A 21347-nucleotide genomic window follows, 5' to 3' on the forward strand; every position below is an offset into this window, starting at 1 on the left:
GGCATCCGTCTCACCCAAAAAGGTCCCCCAGCTTCTTCCACCTTCGACTCCACAACTGTCATCCGTCTTTACTTTTTCTCCTTATCGATCGATGCCTTACTCACCCATCGATCTGGATATCTCCTCGCTAGTCGATGCTCTGCCGCCATAGTTGCCGGACGTCGCGCCATGGCGGCTGTCAACCGGAATATGTTTGATGCCTGCGTTGCTCTTGAGAAGCCGCAAGGCCCAACTTTGCTAGTTCTGCCGCTGAACCTCATTGCGCAAATTGTCGCTTGCGTACGTGCTCTCAAAGTCAAAATACTAGCTTTAAGCCTCAGTCAGCTAACGCGACCACTCTGTAGTTGGACGATGCGGGCGATCTCGCTCGTCTGTGCCGCTCATGTCGAGTCCTCAATTACATGGCCCTCCCGCAGCTCTACAAAAACCTCATCCTGACCTCCTACAATAAAATCCGATACCGCGGCGATGAACCGGAGGGCATGGGAAGCGCCAGTCCCTTCACAATGGGGTTGAACGCCATCATCACGCGACCGTATGCATTGCTGGTGCGATCGCTTACCCTACGGGGTGACTGGCGGGAGCTGGAGCTGGATGAGCACGCGCGCGTCGGCCGGGTCCCGGACTCTTCAATGATGCTGAATATCACCGTGCGCGCTGCCGTGGATAGAATGCAGGATCTAGAGAGCTTCAGCTGGGAACTGAGCACCAAGATGCTCGAGACGGTGTACCTGGGGCTGGCACAATTGCCGAAGCTGACCTCGCTGACGATCAGATTTCCCTCGAGTCGGCATCCGCGCCCGACGACTGTTATCCCGGCTATGCCGCATCTGCGATACCTGAAAATTACCGATATCGACCCGCTTTGCTACCCGGATGATATATCGACGCTGCTTTGGAAGGCGCGGAAGTTGCGGGAGCTGAAAATGCACTGGTCGCCGAGGATGAGGAATATGCAGGAGCCCAGCGTGATGCTGCACGACTACTTTCGCAAGTGCATTTTGATGAAACAGCCGTTGACTGTTAAGAAGCTTGGCATGGCGAACATGTATGCGCGCCACAGCGACGATTTCATGAATGCGTTTTCGGCCGACGCGGTGGAGGAAGTTACGATGCTCAATGAGATCCGAGGGGACGGTGCCAGTCTCAATACGTTCGTTGATAATACATGGCCCGTCACCCCCCACAAGCCGATGAACGTCAAGAGCCTCAGGGCCAACATATATAATCCGAGGCAAAGTGAGTTTCTCGGGAGTTTCACGGGGCTCGAGAAGCTATACCTGCTTGGTGCGACGGGCCTTTCTGACGGTATTAATTCGCCTCGAGAGCTGGCTTCAGCTTCATGTGCAACGACTCTCACACCACCTGCATCCGACACCACAAACTGCCCCTCTCGCGACCTCATCACCCCTTCGTCGGCTGACTCCCCGTCGAGTCTGCCTAGCTTCCATGCTAGGATCAGGGATAATTCCATCAACAACATCGTTCTTAACCACGCCGCAACACTACGACATCTTCTACTCCCCGCACGGTGGGCCCTTTCATCGAATATAATAGCGCGCATTGTACACGCCAGTCCACAGCTCGAGCAACTCGCCTTCGCGGCAGAATTCTCAAGCATGGATACAATGGGCCTCCTCCTCCCCTTCCTCCGCAACCTCAAAGCCCTCCGCCTTCTCATACCCACCGGCACTTCCTCTGACTCAAACGAAGACCCCAAACCACCTTCAAAGATATCCAAGGACTCAAATGGCATAGACATCAGCGCCGAATCTCTAGCTGAATTTGTAGACCTCGACGACGAAGTTCTTATCGAGATCCTAGGCGAGAACCTCGCCGACCAGCAGCTCTTCCAGCGGCTTAAAGTCATCGGCATCGGCCGCAAGGGCTTCGTCCTCGGCGATTACTATACCGTCCCCATGGACTCACAACCACGAGGCGTCCAGTCCCAAACGCCAACTGCATCTCGTGCGCCGAGCACCGACGACCAGAGCCCGCTAGGCTACAGTAACCTCGAACAGACGCAGACACAAACACAAACACAGACTAACGGCGTCACCACGGGAGCAGGCCTTCCAAGCCCAGGACTCAATAATAACCACACCCAAACAAACTCGCCAAAACTCCCAAATCCACCCTTCACCCAGAACACACCCACTCAGACTCAACCCCCATCAAGCCTCGGAAAACGCATGCGCGACGAGGAATCCTCTGTCGTTCCTTTGAGCCAGAACCAACGGGCCGTCTGGGAAGAAAGTACAGAGAACAATTGTCTTACTGCTGGGCTTAGGAACCGCACACTCCGGCGACGGGTCCAGCGCGTCGGTTGGGATGTCCTTAAAAAGTGGGAGATTTGGGGGATGGATACGCATCAATTATGATTATTGAGTGGTGTCTCCGACTCGATTTGATCGATTTAAACGTCTTCATCGTATCGAGCGTTGCAACCAACTCAGGCTTCAGATACTACATCGCATACACGTCCGTCGAGGACCACAAGTTCCCATCATGGGACAGCGCCGTCCACGCCCTTGTACAAACTCTCATTCTTATCCTCCTCATTCTCGTTCTCGCCCACCATCTGAACCCGCTCACCCCGCTCACCGTCGGCGTAACAGTCCTCACCCTCTGGCAAACCAAACCATACCCGGATCTCCGGGCTCGGTCTTGCTGTCTACCTACCTACCAACCTACCTCTACCAATCTACCCCACATCTTCCGACTATCCCTTGCTTGTTTCGGATCTGAATGAATGATGTCATTTCTGAATGATTCTATCTGACTCGGCTTGTCGTTTGAGATACCACGAATGCTGCTACTATATACGTATACTTATACGTATAGTTACAGTGGAGATACACCGCACCGCACAACATTGACCTTTTTTCTTGTGGTATGGCTATGGTTTTCTTTCTGTTCTGGGTGGTTCTTTTGAATATTAGTACCTTGATATCTGGGTTATATCTGCTGGGGTTGGGATTGGTGTTGGTTGGGGGTGTACACTACAGTACAGTACACACGGAACGAGCGGTGCATGTACAGGGTACAGGATGGATGCGGATTATTATGATGAACTCTAAGGCTGCTTTTGTATAGAAATATGGCGCCGGGGTTTACTACTGGGAGCCTGGCACTGTACTCGGCTCCGATATGAAACATGATGCCTACAACAGGGCTACGTCGTAGCGAACATTATTAATGCATGATACTCTCCTCTTTTCGCACTGAACCGGGTTTCTAGTATTCTTAAATTTTTCATTTGCCCACTGCAAGGCTCTTTTCATATTGACTCAGTAGTTACACATTATTGCTCACGTTTCCTCCGGAAAGGCGGACAAATTACGAAAGATGGTATTGTGAAGACCTAATTCAGGCCAGTGTCGGAAAGAAAAAAAAAAAAAAAAAATATTGAGAAGATGGAAACGCGTGATCAGTGAGATTAAGCCCTAGCCTGAGGCGCAAAACCAAGACGAGGACCCTGCGAGTCGAAAACAACGTACTGACTCTTTAGGAAGACGTCGCCAAGGATGGAGAACGGCAGGCGCTGGTTGTCCTGGATTCCACCGAAGCAGGTGGCGGATCCGTCGGTGACGGGGGCATACTTGATGTGCTCGCCTGGAATGACCGCGTCGTAGCCGTTAATGCTGATAGTGAAAGATGGAAGCTTCGCGGCGCAGGGGAAGGTCCAGCCGCCATAGAAGATGTTGTTGAAGGCCAGTGGAACTTGGGAGTAGTACTCTCGGGCAATGGCGCTGTCGATCATGATAAGGGTTGTACCAGTATCTGCGAGATCCAGTCAGAACGATTTATTTCAAAAGAGAAAAAAAAATGGATTGAAGCGTACCGGCAATTGCGGTGAAGGGTGTCGCGCCAGCAGTGGCGTCGAACATCCAGAAGCCCCGAGAGCTATCCACGTCGGCGTAGGTGATCGAGCCGTCATATTTGGCCTCGTCAATGAAACCAAAGTCGTAGGTTCCGGGAGCTTGGTGCTTGAGTGTCACAGCGAACAGAGGTTGGTCGAGCTGAGACTTGACGTTGTCGAAGAAGGTGGTTTGGGGTCTGGGTTCGACTGCCATCGGATAAGTAGAGTGACTTTTGGACAGACTCGACTCACTCACCAGTGTTGATAGAGCTGAACCCTAGACCAAGCAAGCCATCGTTGTTCTGGTCCCGAGTGAACTGATCGCTAATGTGCTGGGCGGCCTCGACTGCCTGTCCGTGAGCAGTGACACCACCAACGGTGACGGTATCCCTGTAAACATCACCACCAGCGCCGCTGCCGTCGCCATATGAGATTTCCCAGCTGTAGCCGGACATCTTGGTCGCATTGTCGGAGGGTTTGTAGAGACTGTGGCCCTCCTGCTGGGCGGACGGAAGCTCGTCGGAGAACACCCATCTACATCTCTTAGCTTCATGCATCCAACGGAACCAGTGGTGCGCTTGACTTACAGGTCTGAAGAACCGGTATCAAAGTCCAGGTTCATAGTGGTGCCTCCAACATCGACTGGGGTCAGATATTCAATGTCGTACTCTTCAGGGGTCGTAACAGCGCTGCCATGAGCCATGGCATCCCGAACGTGCGTAGGAACGTTGGCACCGTATTTAGCCAGAGCATTGCCGTACATCCTGGGAAGGTTGACGCCGCCACGGCCAAGTACCGGCTTCAACAGCTGGTCGAGACTGAAGCGCTGGCGAGGGAAGCCCTCGCGAGGAGGAGCCATGGGCACCGCAGACGCAACGGCAAAGAGGCCGACGACCGCAGTTGCAACTTTACTGAAGCCAACCATTTTGTACGACCTGTGTGTTAACTGGGGGAAAGAAGACAGGCTGAGGACAGGACTTCAGATCTCAGACTGAAGAAGCACGTGGGATTGACAAGCTGCCACACCTTGTAGGAGGATGGAGGCAGCTTTATAACAGTGTTTCCCCCTCGCAGGGCGATAAGCAGTGGATGAGCATGTTTATCTCCATGAGAGGCAGGTCCCACCTGGTTCGGGTTCAAGCGCTCCTCCGGAGTAGCATTCTGCTAGTGAGCACAAAGTGCGCCATACTAGGAATCTGCGAGCGAAGATCTCTCTCAGTGATGAGCACGTTATGGGATGACACTCTCATCCTGGGTTACATCCGGCTCCGATCTAACACAGTAGGTCAGGGCCATAGCTCGGATTGGTGGATTGCATTGACAGTGGCAAGGTAGCCAGGCTCCTCCCAGGAACAAGCTTCATGCCCAGGCACGAGGGTGAGGCACTTAAGTTGGCGATACAGTTGCGGAGCGGGTAACATGTTGCTTGTTCGGACCTTCGCTGCGAGGAAGCTTTCTTGCGCCGGCAATAGTTCAGGCTCAAGCGGGGCTCTTATTAGACGTGAACCCACAATCGTCATTTAAGCGTGTGCAAAGCAGAGAGTGTGGAGAGGACTGGAGGTGCCGAAAAAGGCCGGCCGGCGAATTGTGGATGAGCCCGGGGGATTGGGTTGGCTTGAGGGCTCAGGGGCAATATCACGAGCCGAGGTTCTGCCTGCATGGTTGAGCCAGTGAAGCCAGTCAAAAGGATGGACGAGAGTCACAATTCGGAAGAGAAAGTGTTGCGGTGGTGAAGGTGGAAGGTCGATCAGGCAAGTCACATGAATCTATCCTTGTCATCTCCAAGTCTCGCGATAAGCTCCTTTTTCCCAGTTTTCATCGTCACAATACTCTAGATAGGCTTGAAGACTAAGGTGCGATTCCCGTCGACTTTTCTCATCACGTTCCCAAGCCCTCTCTCAGTCAATAATGCGCCGATGCAGCTAAAACTAAGATACCCGACCACGGAGTATTCCAATCCCGCTGGTTTCTACGTGCTTGCTGGGATCGGCTTCTAGCCCGTACTTCATCACGCGAGCCATCTCCTAATCTTTTGAGCCCGGATGTGGTCTTGAACGCTCTCTCTACTGCAGAGCCGGCTTCAGCAATGACTGTTGAAAGGTATACAGAACACAGATTGAACAGAAGCGATCATAGTCCATCATGAAGTCGGGAAGGGTTCGACTCAGTGAGTCAGTTGCAGGGCCGCGAGGACGCTAACCTCTAGGGCCGTTGATCACTGCTTTTCTCCTGAGTTCTAGCTCCGCAGGCAGTTCCACCTACTTTATACAGAGAGGGCCCGGCAAGTGCAGTTCGCAAACACCCGACGATCCCTGAAATGCAGGTGGCGATGCAGCCTGCAGGGTCCGTCACCACATGCTGCAAATCTACAACGACGAGTTTATCCGCGATTGTGGCTACCCTGCACTCCAAACCGGCTGGCAATCAAAACGGCATCTAAATAAAATTTCGGGTCAGCTGGGATCGAAATGGAACAGCGATCATTGCAGATCAGGAGATGTTTTCTAGGTTCAAACTGCCTTCAGTCTGAATCTCAATGCTTCGGCGCATGGCATGTATCTACGGCAGTCCCACAAGCTGGTGTTACACTTTCTATGCAAGAATTTATACATGGGACTCTAGACGTTGCCAAGGGAATACCCTGATAAAGAAGCCAGTCGGGACAGAAGTAGGTTTCTTGTACTCCAACAGATACGCGCCAGAGCATGCACTCAGTATACAGGAGAAGCTAGCTATCCATGTTCATTCAAGATCGTATGTCTCATAATCGTACCAAAGCCGCCACCATATCTCTCCGGTCTCAGGGGTGAGCAAAACAAGTCAGCACTATACAATACAAGCCAATGCAATGCAATCATAATCATCAGGGTATTCCCCTCCCATAAGCAAACAAAGCAATCAGTAGCAAATGAGCCCAAAGAGCAGAGATCAGAGATCAGAGACTATACACCTACTCCCACACCAACAAACAGCTAGTCTATCCATACCCAATCCTAAGAAGACATAAACTGACTCGGCAATCCACCAGCCCCGGAATCCAATCCTTCCCCACCCCCGACCCCATTCCCAACACCGCTCCCATCATACTGCTCATTCAGCAAAACCTCCAACATATCAAACTCCCCAACCATCGGGCCCGTCCCACCCAATCCTTGATCCACTACCGCAGTCGAAGAATTAAAGAACTGGTCTAGCGGGAGGGCGAACCAATCTGATACACCGGGCTGGTGGTTCTGGTTATGGCTATCGTTCATGGCCGAGTTGGAAGCGAGACCCGAGGAATCAATATCACCCGCGCCGGTTCCAGAGGGCGGAGTCTCACGCGGCTCAAAGAAATTGTAGTATACTGATGGTGGAGGGGGCATGAAGCTGACGTTTATGTTGGAGGAGTTGATGGGTTGTGCCGGGATCCCCGCTAGCGGGTCGTGGACGGAGGTTAGGGGTGTTGTTGTTGCAGGCGGGTGGTAGTCGAGGTTTTGGTTTTGGCCGTGGGAGTGGTTACCTGCGGGGGTCCAGGTGTGGCTGTTTAGGCCGTCGCGGCGGGCGGGTGGGCCTTCGCGTGGTCGGGGGGAGTGGGCGCGTGAGGTTGGTGCGGAGGTGCGGTCTTGGGCTGTGCCAGGGCCGGCGCCTTCACCATCGCCGCTGCGGTCTAACGGCGCGAAGCGGAGGAAGCGGTTGCGGATGTTGGAAGTTAGGAGCTCGAGGAGGCGGGCAATGGCGTGGCTTAGGTGGATATCGTCGACGACGCAGGTGCGGAGCGCCTCGACGGTGCGGTCTTGGAGGTCGAGGGAGACGCGGACGTCGTCTTCTTTTGCACCGAGGGTGAATGTCTTGAGGATGAAGATCATTCCGGACAGGACTCGGAAGCACGTTCGGACAGGGGCGTGTTTCAGGTGGTCACCTGGGACCAGATCCTCGAGTACTGTCGTCAGGATCTTGCGGGATGCATCGACTACCTCCTGAATGAAAGGCTCGTTGACGCGATACAGCTCCATCAAGACATTGTACGGTCCGCCCCCAGATGCAGTACCCGCTTTATTTTGAGCCTGAGCCGCCTCGTTTGACATTGTCGTCCATCGATCAACCACTGCCTGCAATGCTAGAGAGTTGACATATAGTCCTTCAGTCGTTAGTCGGAGTTATCATCTCTGGCAAAGGGGGCTTACGGGTATATTCATATTCGATCATCAGAATGTGTCTCATAGCAGGGTGCACTGGAATACTTAGCATTTGTTAGACAGCCAGGGACGATCTACTTACACTCAGTGTTGTCAATGTTTTGCCGCCATTCTCGAAGGAAAGGCTGGAATCGGCCAATCTGGTCCCGATAACGACCACTTCTTATCAGGTCGGAGGTCTGTTCATTGGATGCGAACAGGAGCTGATTGCTTTGGTACATGATCTTTGAAATCCCAAGCCAGCAATCATGCATTTTGTCAATCTCATTGCCCTTCGTGCCAGTCACGGGCGTGGGCTGGATATCATCCGCCCATTGCGGTAGTGGCAGCATAGAGGGAATGCCCAAACGACCACTGCTCTGCGTGATGTACACGAGTATGAGACGGCGAAGTCGACGTTTGCGAGTTTGTTCAGCCGGAGACTCGGTCGACGATTTGGCATCGTTCTTTTGGTCGAACACGCCTAGCTCAAATGCCAACGCTTGGGCAGTGCTGAGCAGCATCCAGGACATCCGGTCTGACCGCCAAGCTGGTTCCAGCCATGTCTGAAAGGCCAGTCTGCCCTCAGGTGCACCACTGGAGCCTCGCTGTGCAGTGTTTTCGCCATAATTATCCAGGTCTTTGTCGTACCTGCCAGCGTGGGCGTCAAGATCAATTAGTGCGTTCTCATCATCACCTGGAGGAAAATGTAGGTTCCGCGGGTGCCAGTCCGTGAGAATTAACAATGCTTCAATCGTGCCCAGGGATCTGAGGTTACCCTTGTGGTTGATCTTAGCTGAGGTAGGCGCTAAATCAAAGGACCGAGGTTTGTTAATCCCGATACCGTTCCCGCCGAATTTCTCTTGGCCCCAGAACAGTCGCTCAATCATTCCACGAAGATAGGACCAGAGGCGGTCATGTATGTAGAAGGCTCGGGAATGTGCGCCGTCTCCGCTCGGTTTCATGTGCCTCGAGGCGGTGGTCAAGATCGTTACAGCTAGCACTGGCTCATCAGTGAGGAGAGTACGATGCGTTGAGGGGTGTGAGAAGTCCGGGATGACTATCGGGCTCAGAGGCGCGAGATGTTCATAGTAACTGCAAGACTAATTAGGTATATAGCGTATTGAGTTCGGGGAAATAGCTTACTATGCAACGTAGGCCATTGACTCCTCGACTGAAAGCCAACCAGCACGGACAAAACGTAGTCGCGACCATGCTTTGACAGCGTCCAGATAACCCGAGTCCGACGCATGACCGGCAGAGCTCGTTTGATCGCGCGCGTCAGGGTGGGACTCTCCAGAGGCCAGCCCACCGCGCTGAAAGTAGTTATCAGTCTGTGCTGTCCCCGATCTGTGCTGTCGCGCATAAGACCCGCCCGCGCTTCGTGGAGTTCCCGCTTGGGTCATAGACGACATGGGTGAGGCGAATGAGGAGGCCGATTGTCGCGTCGCGGCGTATCGGTTTTCGAGACTCTGGCGATTTAGATCCTCCGTCCTTCCAGCTGCCTCTGACAGGAGATGCAAAGCATCATGACTATTGCTGATGGCTGGGGAGAGTAGCTCGACGGCCGTCCGGTTCATCATGGGCTGGTTGCCCTCGAGGCTGAACCTCGTGACAGGTGCCCTCTCTCCAACAGAGTACACCGGGTGCCTTGTATTCTTTACATCGGAGAACTGGGACGTAGACATGGACGGGTTGGCGGCGTAATTTTGGCTACCGTTCGTCGGCGGGGGTAGTTGGTATGTGGAGGGGGATTTGCTGGGCCACTTTTGCTGCGACTGAGCCGGTGTATCGAAAGAAGGTTCAGCCTGGGGGTAGGAAGACGACCTCGCGCTCGGAGAGGCATCGACTTTCGCACCTGTATCTCCGATCATCATCCGCTTATCGCGACGGAGAACATCATCGACGACAGAGCTTTCGGCGTCGGAAACCTTGCGTTTGCGCCGCGTGGCGGAGAACTCGCAGCGCTTACTTTCACGTCGGCATCGTACACATGGCGGCGGTCGGGGATTATCGACACCTAAGAGACCATAACATATCAGCATTATTCTACCCCTCATGTCTCGGGTACCGGACACGTTCCCCGCAGGGCTTGAACTCACTCCCAAGGTCACACTTGACTTTGCGTTTGCGACACGGATCGCAGGCCTGGTAGCCGCGACGATGTTGTGTGTTGGACGGGGAGGCCGACCGACGCGAGGAGTTTTCGCGGGAATAGAGGCCGTTATCCTGCTGGCCGTCGTGCGTGGCCATCATAATCTGGGGTAAATGCGCCTAGGCCAGGCGCAGAGCGAGCGGATGGGGTTGTCTGGGGTTTGCCGATGCAAAGCGACGACGACCGCCAGAAAGCGTCGAAAGCGGTGGGGAAGTTGGAGTCGGCGTGCGTTGTTTATCAGCCGCCGTCGGGGACTTTTCCGCTGCACGGTAAGATCGAGAAAAAGAACAGAGGACTCGAGGTGAAGAAGTTGAGGACTCGAGATTGAGCCCGAGACAAACGTCCAGTGTCCAGTGTCCAGCGCAATGCGGGGTAGAACGAGGAAGAAGAAGCGAAAGAGGAAGAGGACGAGTGCCTTGCGTCGAGTGGATTGCGATTGAAGCGGAGACCCAGTGATCGTGACCTTGTTATCAATTCTTATGCAACCCCTGTTCCTTTGATTAAGCCAAGTCAATAAAAGTGTTCTTTATGGACCCGCTCTGATTTGCTGTTTGTGCCCGAGATCAATCTATTTGCTCTACCTGGTTTGATGGTCGATGTCTCTGGGTAACAGGCACTCCAACAACGCATCTTTCAACTCAATTGTGTATGCGCTATGGAAAATACTCATGCTTTTATTCCTGGCAATTCATTTTCCAATTCATAGTGTCTTCCAAATGTCACGCTTAGCCCAAGTGAATAACGCATTGTCCTCACTACAGCAGCTAGTATCTGGATACTACTTTGGAGCCACAGGGCAAATTCAAGAATAAGCAAAGTGCACTTACCATGCTGATAACATTCTAATTGCCTGCTCTCTGGTCAGAAAGACGATTTTCTCACCGCTCGCGCTGGGCGTCTGACGGCGCTTACAGGGTGTTGGGATACCCTCATTCTTTCAAACCATTGTTGTTGACCCCGTGACTCATTGTCCTCTTACATCGTCGGTTGATTCCGAAACTCCCTCCGAGCAATGAACAGCCATCTGCTGCCCTTCCCATACAACCAATCCCAACCACAACATGGAAGGAGCGACTCCTCCAGCCGCTTTTCAATGTTCTTCTGTTTGGTGGTCCTAAGCATTGCGCGCCCCGAAAGCCATCCACTTCACCTATCTCAACTTACATCCAGGGCGATGGAGACGAGAACCTCGCCCCAATCCGCGTGATATGTGTCTCAGACACACATAATTCAACTCCAACGCTTCCACCAGGTGACGTCCTAATCCATGCAGGCAATCTGACTGCCCGCAGAACGCTTGACGAAGTGCAAGCCCAGCTCCGCTGGCTCGCAGCCTAGCCGCATCCGCACAAGATTGTCATCGCAGGGAACCATGACCTTCTCCTCGACGAAGCGTGCGATAACAAGTTCACTACGCGCGGGGAACCCGACAGCGACGTCAAGCGGAAGAAATTGGACTGGGGTGGCATCGTTTACTTGCAAAACGGAGCAGTTACGCTGGAAGTGGTAATCGAACTGCCAGATACTGGGTCCGAAACACAGAAATCCGTGACGCGCTCGTTCATTTAGAGGCCGGATATACACCACGCCTTTATCCCTAACCGCATAGTCTGGTGACTAGTGACCTTATCCCCCTAGCGCATCCTAGAACAAGCTCATATGCAGCTTCAGAGCCCCTATCCTCAAAGGCTGGGTCATACTCCGGATACTTGGCGATCGTAATCGAAGCCGTTTCGGCGTTGTCGCCCGGTCTACGCAGTAGTCTTTGCCACAGCTCCTCCGTTAAGAAAGGCATGAAGGGGACTAACATGCGCAGCCCAGATTCAAGTGCTGTGTAGAGCGTATCCATTGCTGAACGGGCTTCGACTTGCGAGCCGGTCGAGATGATGCTCTTTGAGTTCTCGATGTAGATGTCGAATAGGTCGTCGTAGAGATATCTGTGTATGGCCTGGGTTGATTTTGCGACCAGGTGTCTAGGACGTCTTCGTCTCGTCTTAGGGTTATGTTCTTGTCGGGGAATTTGGCTTCCGCCTTGCTAAGGGCTTCGGTTTCTGCACGGCCGCATACCCAGTACTCGTCGTTGGCATCGTCCCTGGCATTGTCGTCGCCTTCAATACTAATATGGTAAGCGGGTATCTGATGTCCCCACCAGTCCTGCAAGATACTGCCGTTGCTGCACCTCCGGCCGGATAACAAGTTCGCCGCGCTGGACGACGTCTATGGCCGGTTTGGTAAGGGGCTCCATTCACATCCACCATTGTGGCTTAAGTAGTGGCTCGACGATATCGCCTGACCGGCTGCATATGGGGACGACCATCTTATTGGACTCTGATTTGGTATACAGGCCTAATCTCTTGAGGTCCTCGATTACTCTGTATCGCACGTTGAAACGTCTCGTGTCGGCGTATGGCCCGGCATTGTCGTAGAGGGTGCCGTCTTCGTTGAGGATGTTGATGAACGGGAGGTTGTGTTTCTTGCCTAGGGCGAAGTCGTGGGCAGGCGTGGGCAGGCGTGAGTTTCACTGCGCCAGTGCCAAACACACGATCGACGTATTCGTCCGCCATGATCTTCAGCTTTCTATCGAGCATCATGGGGCGCTACGCGGTCTTGCCGATGAAGTCCTTGTACCTCTCATCCTGATGCACAGCAATGCCAGTATCACCTAGCATTGTCTCTGGCCTAGTCGTCGCAACTTCGATCGTCTGGTCTGAGCCTTCAATCGGGTACTTGAAGTACGTGAGCGTCCCGAATTCAACCTTCCTTTCATACCCAGGCACACTGAGCTTCGTCGTCTCATGGATCTCCTTCTGATCTACCTGGAGACTCAACAACGCCGTCGAAAGACGACAAGACCAATGCACAAGCCTGTTAGCACGATATATGAGCCCCTTGTCATGCAACCGCACAACGTCCCAGTGACTGATTTGCACAACTGCGGACTCATAGTAAAAGCCTCTCTAGACCAGTCGACGGAAACGCCGAGCCTCCTTGTCATCTTGTTTATCTCCTCATGGTAATCCTCCTTCCAGTCCTGGCAGAGCTAGACGAACTCAGCGCGGCTGAAGTCCTGTCTCCGCGATTTGCCGTTTACGGGGTTCTTAGCGAGCTACTTCTCGACGACGGCTTGCGTTGCGATACCCGCGTGGTCACAGCCAGGGATGTACAGCGTTGTGAACTGCCTCATGCGATGCCACCTGATAAGGGTATCTTCTAGCGAGAGGGCCAGGGCGTGGCCAATGTGTAGTTTGCCTGTCACCTAGATACGTTATGACGAGTACTAGCAGGTAATTTCTGATGCTGTCAATATGAAAAGGTCCGGACATACATTCGGCGGCGGTATAGCAATAACGTATTTCCCCCTCGGTTTCAGCCCGCCATTCTCTTCTGTCCGCGGCTTGAACAGCCCCTGGTCCTCCCAAAAGCTATACCAGGCTGATTCGACGACTTTGGGGATATACGCCTTATGGAGTGGATCGTCTAGTGGTTTGAGAATCTTCTTCAGGCCAGCTGGGGTGTCCTCGATCCAGTCTTGCAGTTCCAGCGCGGATACATCTTGCTTCTTAGGTTTCTTGTCTTTGAATGGACCGCTGGCATTTGATTGTTGTTGCGCTTGCTGTTCTTGCTTCTCTTTCTTTTTGGCGTACCTTTCGAGCTTGAGTTGTTGCTTCTGGCTCATTAGCTTCGTGGGCGCCTGTGTAGATGCCAATCTTCAACGGAGAGCAGTTCGGAGACATTGGGACAAAGATGTTTAGGTGAAGAGAGGTGAATTGCGAGAGATTGTAGGAGGGGTCTTCTGGGTCTGAAGTGAGTTGGTGACTCACTTGCAATCGGCCAGGGTCGAGGGGTTGCCTTTGTTATGCAGTGCCCAGGTGAACATGACTCACCAGGATTGCGGCATTGTACGCACTATTGGCTCCCCACCTAAATATATAGGAAATTAATAACAGAAGACCTAGCTGCGGCTGGCGAGATGAAAAGGTGTTTTCACTTCAGAGTTAGTTCATATATACAAGTATCCACGCAGTATGCTAATCAACTCAACGCTATATACAACATACACTTAGGCCCAAAGAGTCGTAGAACAAGAGCCAAAGGCGGTAAAATCTCCCAGTAATCGTCACAGCCAGCGTTATCGCTATCAGAATGCATCAGTCAAGCCGCAGTTCCGCCATTACTCCCTCAAGCCACGCCAAGCGAGGCTGAACTGCTTGCAATGGAGGCAGTTGCCTTCTTCGCTTTATCGGGTGAGAACTCTCCATTCAGTTTCGATATCGGGCTCACTCCTCGTCGAGGATTAACGGTCTCGCCATACCCAACGCTGTCTTCGCTGCCGCGACGGGAGAGGCTAGGTGTCAGGCGTCCTGGGAGTAATCCGCGAATTCCTCCAGCCTTCCTTGCCGGGATTTCTGACGACCGCGCTGTGAGAACGTAGAGAAGATATTTCAAATTTGGTAGGGTGTGCCGTATGTCAAGGACGCGCAGCCCCTGTTTGTTCAACAGGAACTCGATATCTTTGTTCAAAAGAAACACTCCATACTCGAATCGGTACTGCACGTTGACCGGGTGGAGTGGATAGGTCCTTTGTGGAAGGGAGGTTGAAACAGGATCCTGAATCAGCGAGTTCGATGCGTATGGGGTTATTGGATAGGGCACGGGTATGGAGAGGTAGAACGACAGCAGATAGACAAGATGTGCTGTGTACCCTAGAGCTGCTGCCACCTCGTCTCGGTCGATGTCCGTAAAGTTCGAATTGGGAAGAGCTATACCAGCTATGGTAAATGCTAGCGGCTTATCATGGATGGGCTCAATAGGATAGATATCGAGGATGTCTTCGGAGATTCGCCGGATCTGGCCCTTAGTTTCTTCTGTGTTCTGATCCAGCAACTTCGTACTGGAACCCAGTTTCACGCGCGCATCGGGGAGATGGCTTCGCACGGCTTCTCGAGTCCGCGTCCCACGCTCCATAGCTTCTTTCCTGGCTTTGATGCTAGCTATTAGTTCTTCCTTTCGTTTGTTGGCTAAGCGCAGCTGTCTGCGCTCGCTGGCAACCGCGCTCTTAGTGAGCGAGAGTTTATCCTGGGCTCGGGATGCTTCACTGCGCGTGTGCACGTCATGATGGTTCTTCTCCAAGATTGAGTTGATTTGAGATTCCAGCCTCTCCCTAGTTATCAAAGCATCCTGGATACACTCATCTAGATTTGCGAGGCGCATCAGTGCATCATATGACGACGTCGGTAGAGCCGACGCTTCACTAGATTTGGAGCTCGGTGTGGGTGTTGGTGTCCAGACTGGTGGAATATCCATGAGATTGGTGTATACACCATCTGGGAAGTGGAAGAGAACGGAGTTTGCTGGCAGAGGCTGATGAAAGCTGTCCAATGACCGCCCCAGGTATTGGAGAGACTGAAGATGTAATTGCAATTCTACCAGCACCATGTAATCGTCCATTGTGCCTGTCTTCACCCATAATCTCAAAATCAAGTGGTCAAGGCGCGAGACAGTAGGCCCGCAGAAGTTCAGATCAAAGGCCCGAAAGTTAGGGTTCATAGCATCTTCCACGACCTCACTGACATACACAGGTTCATCAATGCCGTCGCAGTGGATCGAGAACCAAGTGTTTGCCATTCGGTTGCGCGTAATGTCCTCCAGCTTCACCTGTCTTTTTTGCGGGTCGGGATCGCTCCATGGTAGGGTACTCTTCCGACGCGCCTGTCGCAAAGGGAGTCGCTGTTCGGTACAGAGATTCTGATCGCCAGATGCGGAGGATTTGAGATTGGAGAATGATCGCGAGTGGTTCAACGGTCGATTGGCACCATGTCTAGGTATCTTGTCCGGCGACTGCAGGGAGTTGGGAATATCTTCATCGTCGATCGTCTTTCCTCGAGCTCGGCTTGGAGGGTCAACGACAAGGTTCCGTAGAGAAACGCCCTGGAGGTGTCGTAACTTTCGACCCTGAATCGTGGAATCGTTAGTTTTAGTTTGGCAAGTTCGTTAGCAATCCCTTGCAGCTGAAACCCACCGATGGGAAGAGAGAGGGTCTATCGCGGCGACTGGCAGCATCGTCATTGATCAGCCCAACCGAAGCGTCGGCAGTCGCCATTGCGAGCCGTTAAGGAAGCTTATGCGTCCTTTTATACTCATCCAGTCGCCATGCAAGGATGGTAACATTAGCAGCCGTAAGCGGATTGAATAATAGCGTGTAATGGCAAAGAACGTAAACAAGAGAGGTTGATGTTGAACTCCACTCGGACAACTGCGGGCTTAGTCTCGAGGCGGCTTCCCCCGTTTGGTGTCCGCCGAAAAATTGATGATCCGCCCTTCACCTTCCAACCTCTCCGCCGACCAGTCCACCTCACCACCTCACCACCAGCCCAATCGCACCACTACCGAAATGCGATAGAGTGTCGTCTGCCTAATCTCCAAAGTTTCGATCTTGATACACCATACGCGCGACGCAGACCCGCGTCCTGGCCCCAATGGCCTCACAACAATCAGTCCACAAGGCAACCCTCAAGGGATCCATCGAAAAGTTCCTCGATCCTACCAAGATCGGAACCTGGAATATTGTCCGTCGCCCACCTATCGAGAACGGGGCCGTGATTCAGGGAAAGCCTCGACAGCAGGGTTCAAATGCGTTCAAGACACATCAGCAGAAGGAGGGTACGCGGTTACGGAAGGCCCTGAATGCCATTACGCATGGCAAGAACATCTTTGTCTACCATAATATTCGCACAAACCAGGTCGTCTACTCGTTGACGCGGTATCTGGAGGTTCGTGCTGTCTAATTGGGGAAGTTCTCACTCTGCTTTACTGACATCTTTCTTCCCGTTTCAGAAAAACAATGTCCTCCGCCAGCTCGTCTACCACGGCAAGAAAACTGTCCCCGCGACCCTCCGAAAGGACATGTGGGTTCCTTACTTCTCCGTTCACTTCACCGACTTCAGGGTCGGTCTTCGCGCATACCAACTCCTCCGTGAATTTTCCATCCAACGCCAACTCGACCCCCCGCGAGAGATGATCACGATGACCGAGGAATGGCTTGACCAGAAACGGCCGCGGGATCCCAATGAGGTCGAGAAGTTTGACGAGGAATATGCCGATAAAGTCGGCTGGATAATGAAGAAGAAGGACCGTGCCCGTGCCGTTATGGACCAGAAGGCTACCAGCGTCGCTGATATCTCGGCCGTCTTAGCAATCCAGGAGCAGGAAATCAAAGACGGGTTCGGCGGCGAATACTCGCGAGGATACTTGAGCCGCACCGCGAGAAGACGCAGACGTGAGGCTTGGAAGAAGAACGCGGCCAAGTCAGAGGAGCAGGCCAACCGGGTTGCTGAGTTCGAAGGCGCCCTGAGCACCGACCAGGTCACCTACAAGATCCAGGAGTCTGACGCCGCCGTGACAACAAAGGAAAAGGGTACGTTATCGCCCGAGGACCCCGTCAAGATCCTCTGGACGGATGTTCACAACGCCCGGTATGCCGAGTCTTGGCCCGCGCGCGTCCTGCACGGCGAACTGGAACTCACCCGCGACCATGTGATGCCGGGCGCGAAGCCTGCCTACGACACTGAGGTGCTTGCGGACAAGGTCTTCAAGGAGAAGAAGACAGAGACTGCGGCGGAGCCTGCAACTGCCTAGACGTGCTGTTCCAGCTGCAGCTGGATAGACTATGTAATTTGTATCTATGGCCTTGATGTGGATATTCTCCTTTGTCTGTCCTACCCTGTTTCTGTATTGTATTTTTAGATTTAAACTCCTTCCTATCTGTCGTGACTGTGATTGGCGTTTAGGAGACAGAAAATTTATATAACGACAGTCTACTGTAGAAGTCTCTGATGACTCCGAACGATCCTCGTAGCAAACAAGTCATCCTTATATATCCAAAATGCCAGTCATATTTGCTCCATGATATCAGGTATAGGTACACGGAGAGCGTAGCCAGACCCTCATTCCCATAGGTAGAGAAGAATCCAGACTGCGGCTGATTAGGGAAAAACACCAAGCAGACAGATAACCGACAAACCAGAGAACTCCAGCGACGGTTGGAGTATCTCTTCTCGTCGCCATTCGCGATCAACGCCAATGGTAGGGAGAGGGGAATAGGAGAATGTGGATGTAGGAAACGCGTAGCAAAGAAGATCGCAGAAGATCGCAGATGAAAAGAGAATGTAAGATTTCGATTGTAGATTTAGCACCAAGCCTTGCTCTGCTCTGTTTCTATTTGTTCTTTAGATAGCCAGATCTTCAATTGTTAATTGTTATATGGACTGCCGAGCGCTCGCGTTCATGTACTGTTGCTTGAATCGGATTTGTTCGGTTGCGGCTGATCGAGGGCCGGGGCGTTTGGCGAAACAGCCACCTCTAATTCAGGCTCGTCGCCGGATAACCTTGCTTGATTCTGCTCCTCGCCCTCCTCGTGGACCTTCTTGAGTGTTTCTGATTCGTCCGCTATCCCAGTGCTGGCCATGCTTTTCCTGGCTCCTTCGACGATCTTATCGGCCTCGCTTATTCCACGCCCGGAGCTGGCAGGTTTGCCCTCTGTGGCCGCGAGGTCGGCTGTTCGGCTGGCGACTTCACGGTGACGGTCGGCGTCGAGTCGGATTACCATGCAGGAGAGGTTGTCAGTACTGAACCGTGCAAGAGCATGATCGACCAGGATCTTGGATGCCTCCTGGGCATCGGGCACGTTGCGAATCAGATCGACGGCTTCTTGGTCACTGCAAACATCCCAGAGCTGCAACAAATTAGCGCCAATGACAGATAGAATGAGAATGGCTGTTAAGACTCACCCCGTCACAGGCCAGAATAATGAACTCATCAAGATCTGGCTGTATAACTGTCTCTGTAGTGTACGGATGCCCGGTTACAAGGTCTTTGATATACGAATCGCCAAGAGCTCTAGTCACAGCGAGAACCCCGTTGACTCGGTTATTGAGGATCAAGCCTCCAGCGTTGGCAATCCTCCTTCCTTCATTCTCATCACTGCCTTTGTGATCGTAGGATAGGCGAAGGGCTTTGCCGTTCCTACATAAAATAGTACGGGCATCGCCAACGTTGGCAGTGTACAGCACGCGCTGACGAACAGCCTTCTCGCGCAACTTGGGAGGAATAGCGGCGACAGGGGTAGCGGCTACTTCCTGTGTAGGCGTATCACCGGCCTCGGATCCGGCTTCGCCCTTGGCGGCAGCCGCTGCTGCGGTCCCGAGAGCCGAGGAACCGGTAACTGAATTTGAGGTAGGGAGTCTGTCTTCCCATCTGAGGAGCGCAACAACCGCAGTGCACCCGCTGTTCTTCACGGGTAGCTTTTCCAGCTGCTGGTCAACAGCAGTAAATGTCTGGTCGAGAAGCTCGGGAACGGGTGCGTTGGAATTCTTGCGCATTACATCTTCTAGGATCAAATGCAACTTCTTCCCGCACCATTGCGCAGCAAAAGTGCCTGCGTGCCCGTCGAAAATCGCAAAGTAGCCATTATCGGTTTCAACGACAGGTGGCGTTTCAGCGGTCTTTGAGGACGCGTCTCCAGGGTTGGAGCTTTGGTCCGAGTCGTCGATCTGGCCTAACGGTACAGGATTTCCAAGGAAATTGTAGAGGTAAGCATGGGTATCTTCCATAGTCCGACGACATTTCTTATTCCGGTCCTCTGTAACGCCGACTCTGAAGGATGATCGAGCAGTGGGTAGAGATTCGCCAGCAGAATTGTTCAGAGAGCCTTGAGGAACATTGAGCGCTGGGTCCATAGTTCCGTATCTGTGGATGAAGGGCGATTCTGGAATTGAGGTGCTGAAAGAGTTCTCCGTTCGGGGGCTATTGAGACTCAGCGAGTTCTTAGCGTTGGCAAAGAATGTCGCCGCCTTCGAGACTGTGCTGCTTCGGCGCTTCTTGTCGCCGCCGGGGCTCTGATCCTCGCTCGCTCTCCGTCCAAACAAGCCACTTGGAGGAGATGCTTTCTTTGCGCTGGGATCCTCGGTTTGAATACTGAGCGACGGCGTGTTGATGACGCCGGAGCGAGGGACAGTGCTATCTTTGGGCGGGCTCGAGGAGCCACTGAACATCCTGTTCAGCAACCCACCCTGACCAGAAAAACTTCTTCGCTTATTTCCTGCCAGCTTGAAGGACTTCCGATTTCAGTTCCGCAGATACGGTGCGAGTGACGAGAAGATGCGGGGCGATGGGTGTTCGGAGCGGGCAAAGCTGACGCAGCGGGGAGAATTGCGGGCGGGATCGAAGGGATAGCGCTGGATAGAAGGTAGAGGGTCAGTAACTCAATCTTATGGAAGTGTCAGCCGTTGAAGCTGTAGGGTAGATGGGTGGCTGGCCATTCTGAAGCCTCAGACGACACTCAATCAGCACTATTATCGGGTGACGCTTGCTGGCAGCACAGCACGGATTCGAGCTCATTACGGGGATATCCAACAACAGTGACTAATAGAGGCCATTGCCGAGTTCCAGATAGGTCGCCACATGCTCTTCTGTCTAACTTGGGCTCAACGGTCGGGTTTGTTTGTCTCAAGAACGGCGCACTCTAGCCCCGCTGCTGCGCGCTTGGATCGAGATCACAAGCCAGGCTGGCGGCGCTGGAAGGATTATAGGCACTCACGGAGACACTATTTATGAGAGACGTGGTCTCAGGACCGAAAAAAGCTATAGCGGCCTGGCTTGTCGGAATAGGAGGAGTCTTTGGAAAGGTGGAGGAGGATTGATGGATATTTATTAATAGTAGTCGCATACACTGCAGCAGCAAGGTGAGATTGCCCAGAATGAGATGCCACCGGGGGCTTCCAATCATCGGCGGCTGGCTCGGACTTAACGATAAACGTGACCATGAACCGGTGGAGCCCGAATCACCATACAACTCAATAGATATAGATACCAATTCACTGTTTAATCAAAGACTTTATATGGACGTTTCTGTCCGGCCCTTAATGACAGCTACCTAACGTATTGCCCGATCCATTCCTCGTACAGTGGCCTGGAATTCGCCCCAACGTAGCATGGGGGATGGCGTCAGTGAAACTTGGAGTACTCATGAATCGGGCATAGCGTGAGCATTGCTATCGACGGGCCTTTCTTGCAAGATCTCCAGCTAACCCGACTTCTCAAATACAATACAATGGTTCTAGCTTCCAATGAAGACTTTTTTTTCAAGACTACTCCGGAGATTAGAGCATCCACATCG

General features: G+C 52.9%; 9 protein-coding genes across 9 annotated transcripts; 3 read left to right on the forward strand and 6 right to left on the reverse strand.

Annotated features, from left to right (window-relative positions):
* Positions 1-168: 168 nt before the first annotated feature.
* BDV17DRAFT_289349 (uncharacterized protein) lies at positions 169-2381 on the forward strand (the record flags this gene model as incomplete). The annotated part of the gene is made up of 2 exons (XM_073761643.1): positions 169-279; positions 345-2381. The coding sequence occupies 2 exons, from the start codon at positions 169-171 to the stop codon at positions 2379-2381; spliced, it is 2148 nt and encodes a 715-aa protein (XP_073617759.1).
* A 1058-nt stretch (positions 2382-3439) lies between these two features.
* Positions 3440-4787, reverse strand: BDV17DRAFT_280534 (pepsin-like aspartic protease; the record flags this gene model as incomplete). The annotated part of the gene is made up of 4 exons (XM_073759897.1): positions 3440-3783; positions 3845-4069; positions 4119-4396; positions 4450-4787. 4 exons carry the CDS (start codon positions 4785-4787, stop codon positions 3440-3442), a joined length of 1185 nt encoding a protein of 394 aa, XP_073617760.1.
* Positions 4788-6709: 1922 nt separating this feature from the next.
* On the reverse strand, positions 6710-10522 carry BDV17DRAFT_297460 (Zn(II)2Cys6 transcription factor domain-containing protein). Its single transcript, XM_073763493.1, has 5 exons — positions 10122-10522; positions 9166-10039; positions 8123-9114; positions 8029-8076; positions 6710-7982 (listed from the first exon to the last, which is right to left on the reverse strand). Exons 1-5 carry the CDS (start codon positions 10273-10275, stop codon positions 6856-6858), a joined length of 3195 nt encoding a protein of 1064 aa, XP_073617761.1. The 5' UTR covers positions 10276-10522; the 3' UTR covers positions 6710-6855.
* BDV17DRAFT_257769 (uncharacterized protein) lies at positions 10523-11006 on the forward strand. Its single transcript, XM_073757237.1, has one exon. The coding sequence runs from the start codon at positions 10771-10773 to the stop codon at positions 10984-10986; it is 216 nt and encodes a 71-aa protein (XP_073617762.1). The 5' UTR covers positions 10523-10770; the 3' UTR covers positions 10987-11006.
* A 765-nt stretch (positions 11007-11771) lies between these two features.
* Positions 11772-12738, reverse strand: BDV17DRAFT_289352 (uncharacterized protein; the record flags this gene model as incomplete). Its single annotated transcript, XM_073761644.1, has 4 exons — positions 11772-12122; positions 12242-12290; positions 12517-12652; positions 12717-12738. The coding sequence occupies 4 exons, from the start codon at positions 12736-12738 to the stop codon at positions 11772-11774; spliced, it is 558 nt and encodes a 185-aa protein (XP_073617763.1).
* Positions 12739-13287: 549 nt separating this feature from the next.
* On the reverse strand, positions 13288-14131 carry BDV17DRAFT_28564 (uncharacterized protein). Its single transcript, XM_073760749.1, has 2 exons — positions 13500-14131; positions 13288-13423 (listed from the first exon to the last, which is right to left on the reverse strand). The coding sequence occupies exons 1-2, from the start codon at positions 13848-13850 to the stop codon at positions 13385-13387; spliced, it is 390 nt and encodes a 129-aa protein (XP_073617764.1). The 5' UTR covers positions 13851-14131; the 3' UTR covers positions 13288-13384.
* On the reverse strand, positions 13960-16412 carry BDV17DRAFT_257774 (putative UV radiation resistance protein (UVRAG)). Its single transcript, XM_073757238.1, has one exon. It carries the CDS (start codon positions 15797-15799, stop codon positions 14354-14356), a length of 1446 nt encoding a protein of 481 aa, XP_073617765.1. The 5' UTR covers positions 15800-16412; the 3' UTR covers positions 13960-14353.
* Positions 16413-16472: 60 nt separating this feature from the next.
* On the forward strand, positions 16473-17977 carry BDV17DRAFT_28602 (mitochondrial 54S ribosomal protein mL67). Its single transcript, XM_073760820.1, has 2 exons — positions 16473-16944; positions 17009-17977. The coding sequence occupies exons 1-2, from the start codon at positions 16651-16653 to the stop codon at positions 17807-17809; spliced, it is 1095 nt and encodes a 364-aa protein (XP_073617766.1). The 5' UTR covers positions 16473-16650; the 3' UTR covers positions 17810-17977.
* Positions 17978-18346: 369 nt separating this feature from the next.
* On the reverse strand, positions 18347-20458 carry ptcG (type 2C protein phosphatase PTC1). The gene is made up of 2 exons (XM_073760794.1): positions 18961-20458; positions 18347-18905 (listed from the first exon to the last, which is right to left on the reverse strand). Exons 1-2 carry the CDS (start codon positions 20221-20223, stop codon positions 18456-18458), a joined length of 1713 nt encoding a protein of 570 aa, XP_073617767.1. The 5' UTR covers positions 20224-20458; the 3' UTR covers positions 18347-18455.
* Positions 20459-21347: the final 889 nt, after the last annotated feature.

The sequence above is a fragment of the Aspergillus undulatus genome (assembly GCF_047715775.1).
Source record: "Aspergillus undulatus strain CBS 261.88 unplaced genomic scaffold BDV17scaffold_12, whole genome shotgun sequence".
Lineage (NCBI taxonomy): Eukaryota > Fungi > Ascomycota > Eurotiomycetes > Eurotiales > Aspergillaceae > Aspergillus > Aspergillus undulatus.

What these genes read in the sequence shown, in the direction of transcription:
- BDV17DRAFT_297460 (XM_073763493.1), bottom strand. Translation starts at nt 10,275, where the DNA reads ATGATGGCCACGCACGACGGCCAGCAGGATAACGGCCTCTATTCCCGC. An exon ending in AGTCAAGTGTGACCTTGGGA is followed by an intron (nt 10,040 to 10,121) that starts GTGAGTTCAAGC and finishes ATGGTCTCTTAG; the next exon opens with GTGTCGATAATCCCCGACCG. An exon ending in AAACATTGACAACACTGAGT is followed by an intron (nt 8,077 to 8,122) that starts GTAAGTAGATCG and finishes TAAGTATTCCAG; the next exon opens with TGCACCCTGCTATGAGACAC.
- BDV17DRAFT_257769 (XM_073757237.1), top strand. Translation starts at nt 10,771, where the DNA reads ATGTCTCTGGGTAACAGGCACTCCAACAACGCATCTTTCAACTCAATT.
- BDV17DRAFT_28564 (XM_073760749.1), bottom strand. Translation starts at nt 13,850, where the DNA reads ATGAGCCAGAAGCAACAACTCAAGCTCGAAAGGTACGCCAAAAAGAAA. An exon ending in TTGCTATACCGCCGCCGAAT is followed by an intron (nt 13,424 to 13,499) that starts GTATGTCCGGAC and finishes TCTAGGTGACAG; the next exon opens with GCAAACTACACATTGGCCAC.
- BDV17DRAFT_257774 (XM_073757238.1), bottom strand. Translation starts at nt 15,799, where the DNA reads ATGGCAAACACTTGGTTCTCGATCCACTGCGACGGCATTGATGAACCT.
- BDV17DRAFT_28602 (XM_073760820.1), top strand. Translation starts at nt 16,651, where the DNA reads ATGGCCTCACAACAATCAGTCCACAAGGCAACCCTCAAGGGATCCATC. An exon ending in CGTTGACGCGGTATCTGGAG is followed by an intron (nt 16,945 to 17,008) that starts GTTCGTGCTGTC and finishes TTCCCGTTTCAG; the next exon opens with AAAAACAATGTCCTCCGCCA.
- ptcG (XM_073760794.1), bottom strand. Translation starts at nt 20,223, where the DNA reads ATGTTCAGTGGCTCCTCGAGCCCGCCCAAAGATAGCACTGTCCCTCGC. An exon ending in TTATTCTGGCCTGTGACGGG is followed by an intron (nt 18,906 to 18,960) that starts GTGAGTCTTAAC and finishes AATTTGTTGCAG; the next exon opens with CTCTGGGATGTTTGCAGTGA.